The sequence below is a fragment of the Carcharodon carcharias genome, chromosome 28, assembly GCF_017639515.1.
Source record: "Carcharodon carcharias isolate sCarCar2 chromosome 28, sCarCar2.pri, whole genome shotgun sequence".
NCBI lineage: Eukaryota > Metazoa > Chordata > Chondrichthyes > Lamniformes > Lamnidae > Carcharodon > Carcharodon carcharias.
The window spans coordinates 35,873,125-35,885,714 of NC_054494.1; the positions used below are offsets into that span (position 1 = coordinate 35,873,125).

Genomic DNA, 12,590 nt, shown 5'->3' on the forward strand with positions numbered 1-12,590 from the left:
ACATGATTTCCTGGTCATCATTAGACTTTTAATTCCAGGTATTTTTGTTGAATTCAAATTCCACCGTCTGATGTGGTGGGATACGAACCCGGGTCTCCAGAGCATTACCCTGGATGATAACAATCATAATAATAATGATCATAATAGTCCAGTGCTAATACCATTATGCCACCACCTCCCTGATGCCTCACCTACCATCTTTGATTTATGTGTAAAAGGAATTAAACCACTACTTTCAAAGAAAATCCACAAGACGTTGTGGGATTTTGTAAAGAATGGAATAATGAATTATGGTGTCGAATTCCTCATTGGTTTCATTCTGCATCAGAAATGTTCAAGTTGACCCCATCTGAAGTAACTGCACTCAGTTCTGGGCACTGCATCTCAGCAAGGACATATTGGTCTTCGAGGAGGTGCAGCGCAGAGTCACAAAAATAATACCCAGACTCCAAGGGTTAAATTATGAATTCCAAATGAATTATAAATTTTATAGATCAGTGGTTCTTAAAGTGTGGTCCACGGAGTGGGTTGGCTGTCTCATCTGGGAGGGGAGTAGGCATGGAGGACCACCAAGTGTGATGCAAAGATATGAGCAATTTAATACTTCATTAACCTATAGTTGATGGGGTAACTCTACCTCCCTTCACTTTTGCCATTAGTTGTTCATCCAAAGTCTCCTCAATGTACCACAGGACTACCACAGTGCCAGAAATAGGCAGCATATGGGCACTACCGCAGTACCAGGTTTGTTTGGTGATTATCACGGTATCGGACTGACATTACAAACTAGCTTCATTTACCTGGTTTTCTTCACCTAAATCTACAACAAGTGCTCGTCCCTAATATAAAAAACAAAGAGTACTGGAAAAACTCAGCAGGTCAGGTAGCACCTGTGGAGAGAGAAACAAAGTTAACGTTTTGAGTCCAATGTTTTTATTTCTGATTTTCAGCGTCCATTTTGCTTTTATTTAAGTGCTTATTCCTCTTGGATTATCCAGTCAGTCATTTATCACATGTCTCAGTCAACCAGTTCCACAAATAGCAATGAGATAAATAGCCAGTGTTTTTGTTAGTCGAAGATTAAATACTAATCAGGACACTGAGAGAACTCTCCTCTCTTTGAATCGTTCCACAGCCTGTTCTTACCTTTACCTGAATAGGGAGACAGGGCCTCAATTTAATATCTTACCTGAATATAGTCGTGCAGCACTCCTTCATTGCTAGCTTATATTGCATGCTAAAGTCCTGGAGAGCCCTCTTCTGATTTTACAGAGAATTTACAGGACAACAGCAGGCCATTCAGCCCAGCTAGGCTGGTACTGTTAAGACGAATCCCTGCTGTACACTTTCCCTGGCTCAAATATCCTTCCTATACTGAGGTGTCCAAGACTGCATACAAGATGGCCTCTGTGTATCTAAACATTACATTGTACAGGAGCAGAAAATCTGATAATGGATAGACAGTGTGTGTATTGACACCTGTGAAATGAAGGAGGGGAATTTATACCAGACTTACAGCGAACAGAATCTGCTTTACTTAAAATAACAAACAGAGGCCATTTTACAAGAAACAGCAAGAGTCTATTTAAACTGATTCACTATATACCATAGCAAACAGAATCTATTGAAACAGAAATCATGACTAAAACTAGAACAGAGATTGCTGATTAAAGCAAGAGTATTTCTTCAGCAAGATGCATTGAGTGGAGGACAGCTACATGTTTTGGTACATCAGTAAGAGTTATGGTTTTGTTTCCAACTTCCAGCAGTGTAAGGGATGTGATGTAACAAACCATGTGACTTCTGTATGCTGGCAATCTGAAGACCTGTATCATGCAGACCTCTCTGTACATGGCTGAACCATCCCTAAGTAAAGAATCCACGTTATTGTGTTACTGATCCCATCTTGAGTGGTCAGTGCCTTGGTGTGCATAGTAGTAACTATCACAGGGGTTAATAGAAAGCAATACCATATATCAGAATATGTGTACAAAATCAGTCCCAGTCCCTTATAGCAATGCGGTCTCTGGGATGATTGACATGCCAATTACCCAATCATTTCCCTTCTGGCCTGGATTTGTGATGTCACTATATGCAGCCACAAACAGATTGTGCAACAGTTTTCAACACAATTCCAATTTTCAAACAATCTGTTTGAACGTTGTGAATCCCGCACGCTCTCTGTTAGCTGGGTCGGGGTGGGGCTGGAGTTTTCTTACTTGACCTGATTACTGTTCTCCCCACCCTTCCCCATTTTGCTCACTCCCATTTACAGGGTTCACTGGCCTTCAGAGTTAACTTGTCTTTTCATTGAACAGAAACCAAGGGGCCTCTTGTGCGGTACATTTCCAGCATTTTCCATTTTATTTCAGAACTTTCCTGGTTAGAATAACATTGAAATTCCAGCACTGCAGGTGAAGGAGGAAATTATATTTCAAGAGCCTATGCTGTTTGAGGGAGCCGCTGTGAACCAGTCCTCTTTCCCTGTGGGAAAGCACATCACTTACACACCCGTTCTTTCAGGTGAAGCAGAAATTCATAGTACGACATTGCCGTCTCAGTGCGGTCATCCACTAGACGCTTGATGAACACGGACCGTGAGGTACTATCATCCCTGGCAAGAAAGAGATCAAGAGAATCAATTTAAGGCAGCAAATCATCTGTCCTTGTTCTGCAAGATGCCGCAAAACACGATCGCTCTTGCAGCACAGAAGTTGTCAAATTTCATTTGGTCACACTCCTGCAAAACGCCTTGGGCCATTGTACTATGTTAAAGACACTATATAAACGATGGAAGTTATTGTTGTTATTCGTTCCATCATGCCTGTGCCTGCTCTTTGGTGCAACCATCTAATTAACTCCACACCCCTGCTCTTTCCCCAAAGCCCTGCAAATTTCTTCCTTTCAAGTCTCTTTTGAAAGTTACAATTGAATCTGCTTCCACTGCCCTTCCATGCAGTGCATTCCAGATCATAACTCACGGCATATAAAAAAAATTCTCTTCATCTCCCCTCTTTTGACTCTATCTTAAATCTCTGCCCTCTGGTTACTGACCCTCCTGCTGGATCCTCTATAAATAACCTTAATAAAATTTTGAATTATTAAATATTAACGTAACCCACCCTAAGGAGAATAATCCCAGCCTCTCCAGTGTCTCCACATACATACTCAGAATTATACCACCAAAATGGCTATTCAGCCCAAAAATGATCTTATGCAGATTCTCAATACACAGCTGGAGTGGGGACCAGACCCTACACATCAAGATTTTTTTTTTTGCAGAAATATATTATATTCATAAAATATCTAAAAGAACATTACAAAACATTTCAAAATGGCCATTACAAAAAGTGTAATAATATTTAAGTTTTTTACATAAATCATGTTGCACCCTGAGGTGCTTCAATACAATCAAAGGAACATCACCGGCATTTCAAAATGGTCATAACAGACAGTGCAATCATATTCAAGTTTTCTACATAGATCATGTTGGCACCTTGCGGTGCCCCTGCGCACTGAGATTGTTTGGAGACTGGCGCTAAGCCCAAGGATGGTTTGTGGCTGTAGACCCACAATCTGAGGGGGTCTGTGGTGACATCACCTCTTTTTGAGCCTGGGTAATTTGTTTTGAGGAGACTGGCTGATATTGGGGGAGGATTCACTCATCCACTCTCAGCTGCTCAGGTGTAAAAAGACATTCTGTGGGGGAGGGGGTGTGGGGGAGGTGACTGGAATGTGACTGGGAACCAAGACTGGGTTTTCCCAGTGGGGAGATCCTTTTGATGCTGCAACGACCAGTCTCGTGTACAAAGAAGCACAAAGGACAATTCATGAAAAAAGTTTAGGTAACATTCTGTCAAATGGGATTGAATGACAATCTGTGAAAGCTTGGACTCACTTGATGATGAAGCAAGGTGCATGGTAAAGTCTCTCCTTCCTTAAGGATCCCAGTAATGCCTGGAGGAGTTTAGAAGCGGGATTCTGTAGAATGGGCAGCAAGGTCTGAAACACACCAGCAGTATTAATATTTATTATGTGCTCAGGATTTTCCAGTGCTCGCCATAGACGCAAAAGGCCTGGAATTTCCTTGGAAATGATCCTGCATCTCCAGAGTGTCTTCCCAACTCTGATCTGAGCAGCTCCAACAAAGCTATGGCTACGGAGCAGAAAGATCTCCAAGGGAATCCCAGGCCCAGAAACTCAGCTCACTGACAAACGCGCTGCAATATCACACAATACAGAATGAAATAAAATGGGAGGAGGAGAGGGAGAGAGAAAAGAGCACGGTAACAAGTTCCCCAAAACATAATTTGGGCTCCAGCTGGAATAACGAGCACCTCACTATTTTGAAGCAATGGAGACAGTCTAGCCTGTGTAAACTGGAGATGATCCCAGGGGTGAGGGGACAGAGCTATCATGAGGAACTTAAAAAATGGCAGAAGCTGTATTGGCTGCAGCAAAGGGAATCTAACCGAGTGTTTAAATTGTGAAATGATTTGAGACAGTAAATAGAGAAAGATTATTTACATGAGTTGGTAGTTGGGGGCATGAATATAGAATTGAAGAATGATAGGAGGGGATTGAATCTTTATTTCATGCAAAGGGCTATTAAGATATGGAATACATCACCACCAGTGGCTGTTGAAACGAAGAAAGTCACAACATTTAAGAGAGAATTAAATTATTTGAAGAAAAATATTAATTGATAGAAAGAGCACTTAACTGGCTTCCTCTTGAATACATGCCTCAACTTTTCTATGTGGTCGTGAGTTCCACACCTCACCACTCTCTAGATAAAAAAGTTTAATCAAATTGCCCATTGGATTTATCAGTGACTATCTTATATTTATGGTCCCTAGTTTGGGTCTCTCCAACAAGTGAAAATATCTTCTCTACTCTACCCTGTCAAACCCCATCATAATAAAAAGTGTCTATCGCAATTGTCTTCACTATTTTTCAAGCCAACAGCCACTTCAGCAAAAAACCTGCAGCATGAGAGCCACTTCAACTACTAAATTATCATTGCTTACTACTCCAGCAATTCACTTGGGCCAAAAGAAAATACACAACACCAACAGTTGAATACTCTGCTAACTCTATGGTGGTTGCTATGGTAATATAACTGTTACTGAACATACTTAGATATACTTATTGGCGCACATTATACCATGTGGTCAATGTGACATGTAAAGAAGGCTGACTTTTGATAGGTTCGGTAGACATTTTTTAATGTTAAAAATAAAATAAATAGGAATATAACGCTGGGCTGGGCTCCAGCTCACCACGACCCTCTGAGGACAAAGCCGTTACTGAAAATGGATAGATGCAATCGGGGAGCTGCACTTAGTGTCGAAGGGAGCTGCCACTGGCTCGAGGGCCTTGCAATGAAAAACATTGGTCTATCAGTTCTCCCCATCACCCCTCAGCCGCTCCTATCCTGGAGAAAACTCTATTCAATTTTCCTTATAGTTACAATCTCTTTTTAATCCTGGGAATGTTCTTGCATTTTCTCCAATGCTTCTATATTGTTTCTGTAATAAGGAGGCCAGAACTGTGCACAGTACTTCAAGTGTGGTAAAGGCTTGCTAAAAAAGCAGCTTGGAGACACCGACGGGTGACAGGAGGGTCAGGACTTACCAGTGTACCTGGTAGCAAGGTGTAGCTGCTCACGCCTAACACACCATCCAGGAAACTGGTGCTGCAGTGCCTACCGACCCAGATATATAGAACCTGAAGATAGAAGAACATAGAATAGCCTTGGGCACCCAATCACTGCAGAATCAGCAACAGTTATAAGAACATAAGAGATAGAGGCAGGAGTTAACCATGTGGCCCGTTGAGTTGGACCCACCATTCAGTACGATCATGACTGATCTTGGGCTTCAACACCACTGTCCCACCCGCTCACCTCCCCATATCCCTTCATCCCTGAGAAAACAAACATCTATCTACCTCAAACTTAAATATATTCAATGATGGAGCATCCACAACTTTCTGGGGTAGAGAATTCCAAAGATTCCTGATGGAAGAAATCTCTCCACAATTCAATCCTAAATGATCAGCCCCTTACCCAGAGACAGTGCACCGCCCCTCCACCCATATAAGAACATAAATACTGTGTTCTTACCCGAAATGATCCACAGAAACATAGAAACTAGGGGCACGGGTCGGCCATTTGGCCCTTCGAACCTGCTCCACCATTCACCATGATCATGGCTGATCATCCAACTCAATAGCCTGATCCCACTTTCTCCCCATATCCTTTGATCCCGTTCGCCCCAAGAGCTATATCTAACTCCTTCTTGAAAACATACAATGTTTTGGCCTCAACTACTTTCTGTGGTAATGAATTCCATAGGCTCACCACTCTCTGGGTGGAGAAATTTCTCATCTCAGTCGTAAATGGTCTACCCCGTATTCTCAGACTGTGACTCCTTGTTCTGGACTCCCCCACCATCAGGAACATCCTTCCTGCATCTACCCTGTCTGATCCTGTTAGAATTTTATAGGTTTCTTTGAGATCCCCCCTCATTCTTCTGAACTCCAGCGAATATAATCCTAATCGCCTCAATCTGTCCTCATATGTCAGTCCCGCCATCTCAGGAATCAGTTAGGTAAACCTTTGCTGCACTCCCTTTATAGCAAGAACATCCTTCCTCAGATAAGGAGACCAAAACTGCACACAATATTCCACGTGTGGTCTCATCAAGGCCCTGTACAATTGCAGCAAGACATCCCCGTTCCTGTACTTGAATCCTCTGGCTATGAAGGCCAACATACCATTTGCCTTCTTTACCGTCTGCTGCACCTGCATGCTTACCTTCAGCGACTGGTGTATAAGGACACCCAGGTCTCATTGCACATTCCCCTCTCTCAATTTATAGCCATTCAGATAATAATCTGCCTTCCTGTTTTTGCTACCAAAATGGATAAACTCACGTTTATCCACATTATACTGGATCTGCCATGCATTGTATCACTCACTCAGCTTGTCCAAATCACACTGAAGCATCTCTGCATCCTCCTCACAGCTCACCCTCCCACCCAGCTTTGTGTCATCTGCAAATTTGGAGATATTACATTTAATTCCCTCATCTAAATCATTAATATATATTGTGAATAGCTGGGGTCCCAGCACCGATCCCTGCGGTACCCCACTAGTCACTGCCTGCCATTCGGAAAAAGACCCGTTTATTCCTACTCTTTGTTTCCTGTCTGCCAACCAGTTTTCTATCCATCTCAATACACTACCCCCAATCCCATGCGCCTTAATTTTACACGCTAATCTCTTATGTGGGACTTTGTCGAAAGCCTTCTGAAAGTCTAAATAAACCACATCCACTGGCTTCCTTCCCCTCATTAACTCTCCTAGTTACATACTCGAAAAATTCCAGTAGATTTGTCAAGCATGATTTCCCTTTCTTAAATCCATGCTGACTCTGTCTGATTCTGCCACTGTTTTCTACGTGCTCAGCTATTAAATCTTTTATAATCGACTCTAGAATTTTCCCCACTACCAATGTCAGGCTGACTGGTCTATAATTCCCTGTTTTCTCTCTGTCTCCGTTTTTAAATAGTGCGGTTGCATTAGCTACCCTCCAATCTGTAGGAACTGTTCCAGAGTCTATAGAATCTCGGAAGATGACCACTCTTTCTAGGGCCACTTCCTTAAGTACTCTGGGATGTAGGTTATCAGGCCCCGGGGATTTATCGGTCTTCATCCCATCAATTTCCCCAACACAAATTCCCTACTAATGCTGATTCCTTTCAGTTCCTCCCTCTCACTAAACCCTGTGTTCCCCAACATTTCTGGTATGTTATTAGTGTCCTCCTTTGTGAAAACAGAACTAAAGTATGTATTTAGTTGGTCAGCCATTTCTTTGCTTCCCATTATAAATTCCCCTGTTTCTGACTGTAAGGGACCTACATTTGTCTTCACCAATCTTTTTCTCTTCACATACCTATAGAAACTTTTACAGTCAGTACTTGCCTACATAACAACAGTCCCTGCACATCAAAGTAATTAGTTGTCCTTGAAGTGTTTTAAGCTGTTTCTGGGATGTGACTGGAAACTATAAGAATGCAAATCCTCTTGCTCTGCTTCTGAAGGGTTTTCATTTTCTATTAACACTTACATTACCACAATCGATTAAGAAGGCTCCTTGCAGAGTAAGATTCTCTGCCATGAGCGGTATCAAGGCTGGTCTCTTCACTGATCCCTTGCCTGCCTCCAGGGCGACCTGTCATGGGGAAAGAAAGGGATTAGAAACAGCACGACAATCTGCTAATCTCACCACCTCCATCTCTCTCTCTCTCACTCACTCTCTCACTCACTCTCTCTGCCTTAGCATTGATGGAACGAAACAGAACTCAGGGAATCAATCACACCACACGGTAACCAAGGCACTCACGTTGTCAGCAGACTCGCTGTGGAGGTAATCGTCAATCCTGTACAGATCGGGGTAAACCATCCGCAAAACAAAGGTCAGCGGCTGTATCATCAGCTGGGACATGGTGAAAACCCGCTCGTCCAGGTTCATGGCTGCATCTGTCTGAAAGGCAGGCTGCAAGACGAGATGGAACAGGTTCAGACGTCCATATTAGAGGACAGAGGTCAGGGTATATTTCTTTACACAGGGGCCTAGAAATTTGGTTATACAGAGTCTGTTTATCGAGCATTAAAACATACCCAAAGCCTCCAGCAGAGTGGAGAGAGACTCCACCTCCCCTGCACCCTCCCCACCAATGCTGGGCGCCATGATTTCAAGGAAGAGCAAAATGGATCAAAACTGGGATGCAATTTCTTCATCAAGAAATAACAGTGAAACTTCCTGGTCCAAAGAGGATACTTAAACCAAAACTAAACTTATCTCTACAGTTAAAACAATCATCAAGTATTATTATTTTTTAAAAAAGCAAAGTAGTGCAGATGCTGTAAATCTGAAATAAAACAGAAAATGCTCGAAAAACTGCTGAGTTTTTCCAGTACTTTCTGTTTTTATCAAATATTATTACTTCCTGGACGCGTTTTCTCAGGAACTTTGCATAGTGGGTTATGTGGAACCATTCAATCTTATTCCAGCAAATTTCTTCGAAAAGGGATCATACAAATACCTGGCAGGACATGAACAGGGTCAGAGATTTACATGCAAGGTCTTGACTGAGATAGTTGAATTATTCACTTGACACAGGGAAAACAGAGGTCAGCAGGTCAAAGTTGAATAGCGGAAAGGTTGTGATAGGAACAGAATAGTACACACAAGACCACTGCAGCCACCTGGTCAATACCAACCTTCAGACTATACCTTACCATGCTTTATCCATGATATTCTTCACCCAAAAAAATATTCAGCTCCTTTTTGAATTTGCTGATATTGTCTGTCTCCACTCTCTCCCCAGGCAGTGTGTTAAACAAACTCCCTATTTTCTCTGTGAATCAGCAAAATCTAAAACCATTCATCCCCTCTCTCTCTCTCTCCTGAGATCAAACACACAGTTACAGAGTTTGATTATGGGTAAACATGCCAGTTTGAAATCGTGCAACAGAAATGAATTTTACTCTTTTCTCATCAAAAACCAGCAACTGTGCATTAACCAGTCAGAGTGAACCTCACAGTTTCAACGATTGTTGAAAGGGGCTGCCTTCATGGGACAAATTATTTGATCATTCACTCTTTAACTTCAAAAGCGCTTGTTTGTTACATAAATCTCCTTGATACAATTCAATGGTGGAACAGGCATGAAAGGCTCCTGTTCCTATTCCTCTGTGTCATGTTAAATCTCCACGAAAAGCCTTTGCCACAATGACGTGCAGGCAGAGAATGGCCTCCTCCTGTTCCAATGCCACTATGTCATGTTAACTCTTTGTGACAAGCCATGGTCACCATGATCTGAAGGGGCGGAATGGCCTCCTCTTGTACCTATGCCCCTATGTCATGTTAAATCTTCATGAAAAACCTGTACCACAATGATCTGAAGGGGCCAAACGGCTTAATCCTGTTCCTCGGTTTTGTCATGAAAAGCCAATTACCGCCACGTGTTACTTACAGGCATATTGAACTTTTTAAGGAAGACTTGAGTGTTTTTAAAGAAATACAAGCAAGGACACTGAGCAAAAGATGGCTGATGATGTAAAGTGACCACTTTCTGGAAAATTCCAATGTGGGTTATACAGTCAGACCTGTCCTGAGAGATCATGGAATGTTGTACCTTAAAAGGTGTCATGGCCTTGTTTAAGCAGAGACACTTGAAAGGGAGAAAGGAAAGATGCAAAAGACTGAACTTTAATCTCCTGTGGTTGCGGAGACAAAAGGCTGAGTTGCATGTCTCAGCAGTTACCCAAAAATCCATCTCCTGTTGATTTATATCTCAGAATGTGTAAATAGTTCTTAGGTGGATGCAAGATAACTATTTCCCCTCATCGAATACACAGGGAAAATGGGTTCAAAAAGTTAGCTGCAGAGGAGTGTAATGTGTGCTGTGAGAGTGACAACACAAGAATACCAACTAGTCACCCTGCAGTTGCAGGCAAAGTCTCTCTCTCTCTCTGTTGCTGGGGGCAAGGCTTAGCAGAAGCCACAATCAAAAAGGAAATAGGACAGCCTCTTCAGCCACTCTGCAGAAGCAAGTGTCTCCAAACCAACTGCAAATCTGCCAAAATCAGCTCTACCAGAATTACCCAACTTAACGGCCACAACAAATTGCCATCTATGCCTCACGGACAAGCCAAACACTGATTTGTATATACTTTCTATTTTTTATTTGGACTCAACTTCTCATTTCTGATCTATGTGTATGTGTGTTGTATTTTTATTAATTTTCTCAGGTTTCAGTAACTAACAAATTTAATTTACCTTTAGCTCTAGAGAGCCTGTTTACATTGGCTCCTCTAAAAAATAAATACATTTGGACTAAGAAAAGGTATCCACGGTGTGGGGGGGGGTGGCGGGGGGAATCCCTTTTAAATTAACCTTGTTGCAACCAACTGAGGGGGTTGAATAAAGAAGGGGAGACAGCTCATTCCTCCTCGCCCAGGGGCATAACAAAAATGGGGTCCCGTTCGGGAAGTTAACAAACTGGGGGACCACACCCGGGGACCGGTCATAACAGTTTCTTATTCTGTGACCTCTCACCTGCTTTAGTAGGGCAAGGACATACAGTGGAAGTTGCTGTAGACTGCGGGGGATGGAGAATGCGGGCTGCTTTGGACTGCATGCTGAGACGCGATAGGCAAGGAGAGCATCAATGAGAACTCTAATCAACTCATCTCGGGTGTAAGCGAGGCTGAGCCTCATTGAATGATCCACTGCTGCAGGTAAATATAGAGAAAGATCACATAAAGATAAGGAGACACAAAATGATTAGCTACAGGACATCTCAGTCCCCCTGAGCTGCTCACTCTTTACAAAGTTTTCAACTCCCTCAATCATAACCATAAATCATAAATCTCATTACATATCAGAAATAGCTTCAAGTAATATTAACCACAAAATATCAAAGCATTGGCTTTTAATCTTTATCGTCCATCCATTGACCTAGCTCTTAATCCTCTAATCTTTATCGTCCATTGTCCTAGCTCTTAATCTGACTCCACCTCATTTCCCCAGTACTAAGATTGCTTTTCCCATCTACGCTCACCTGATGTATGGCTCCATGCCCTTTACTGGATGTGGAGGCAGCATTTATTGCTCATCCCTAACAGAAGGCATTTAAGGCCAACCACATTGCTATGGGTCTGGAGTCACATGTAGGCCAGAAAAGGACGGCAGATTTCCTTCCCTAAAGGACATTAGTGAACCAGAAGGGTTTTTACAACAATCATTCTACAATTCCATATTTTTATTGAATTCAAATTCCACCATCTGATGTGGTGGGATTCGAATCTGGGTCCCCAGAGCATTCCCCCGGGTCTCTGGATAGCTAGTCCAATGATAATACCCCTACACCATTGCCTCCCTAGATGCTCATTAACCTCCACTGGTTTCCATTCCAGCAATGGCACAATTAAAAAATTTCATCTCTGTTTTCAAATCTCTCCATGGCCTCACTCTTCCCTATCTCTGTAATCTCCTCCAGCCCCGCAACCTTCTGTGATATTTACTTTCCTCAAATTCTGGGCCCTAAGTTTTGGAACGCCTTCCCTAAACCCTCCACTTCCTTTCCCTCTTTTAAGAAGTTCCTTAGAACCTACCTCTTTGACTGAGCTGTCACCTATACCAATATCTCCTTATGTGGTTCAGTCTAATTTTGTTTGTTAATGCTCCTGTGAAGCACCTCGGGACATTTTACCACATTAAAGGTTTTTGCTATAGAGGGAGTGCAGCGAAGGTTTACCAGACTGATTCCTGAGATGCAGGACTGACATATGAGGAGAGATTGAGTCGGTTAGGATTATATTCGCTGGAGTTCAGAAGGATGAGGGGGGATCTCTTAGAAACCTATAAAATTCTAACAGGACTAGACAGGGTAGGTGCAGGAAGGATGTTCCCGATGGTGGGGGAGTCCAGAACCAGGGGTCAAAGTCTGAGGATATGGGGTAGACCATTTAGGATTGAGATGAGGAGAAATTTCTTCACCCAGAGAGTGGTGAG

At 42.6% G+C, this 12,590-nt stretch overlaps 1 protein-coding gene across 1 annotated transcript in view; it reads right to left on the reverse strand.

Annotated features, from left to right (window-relative positions):
• Nucleotides 1-1,644: 1,644 nt before the first annotated feature.
• Nucleotides 1,645-12,590, reverse strand: part of LOC121270751 (protein transport protein Sec24A-like) — a 50,837-nt gene continuing 39,891 nt past the window's right edge. Inside the window, exons 16-21 of the mRNA XM_041176137.1 lie at nucleotides 11,133-11,308; nucleotides 8,412-8,564; nucleotides 8,136-8,240; nucleotides 5,638-5,730; nucleotides 3,899-4,002; nucleotides 1,645-2,614 (exon numbers count right to left, since the gene is read on the reverse strand). Coding sequence (XP_041032071.1) covers nucleotides 2,500-2,614; nucleotides 3,899-4,002; nucleotides 5,638-5,730; nucleotides 8,136-8,240; nucleotides 8,412-8,564; nucleotides 11,133-11,308 — 746 coding nt within the window. The 3' untranslated portion in view covers nucleotides 1,645-2,499. The remainder of the gene's footprint in view (nucleotides 2,615-3,898; nucleotides 4,003-5,637; nucleotides 5,731-8,135; nucleotides 8,241-8,411; nucleotides 8,565-11,132; nucleotides 11,309-12,590) is intronic.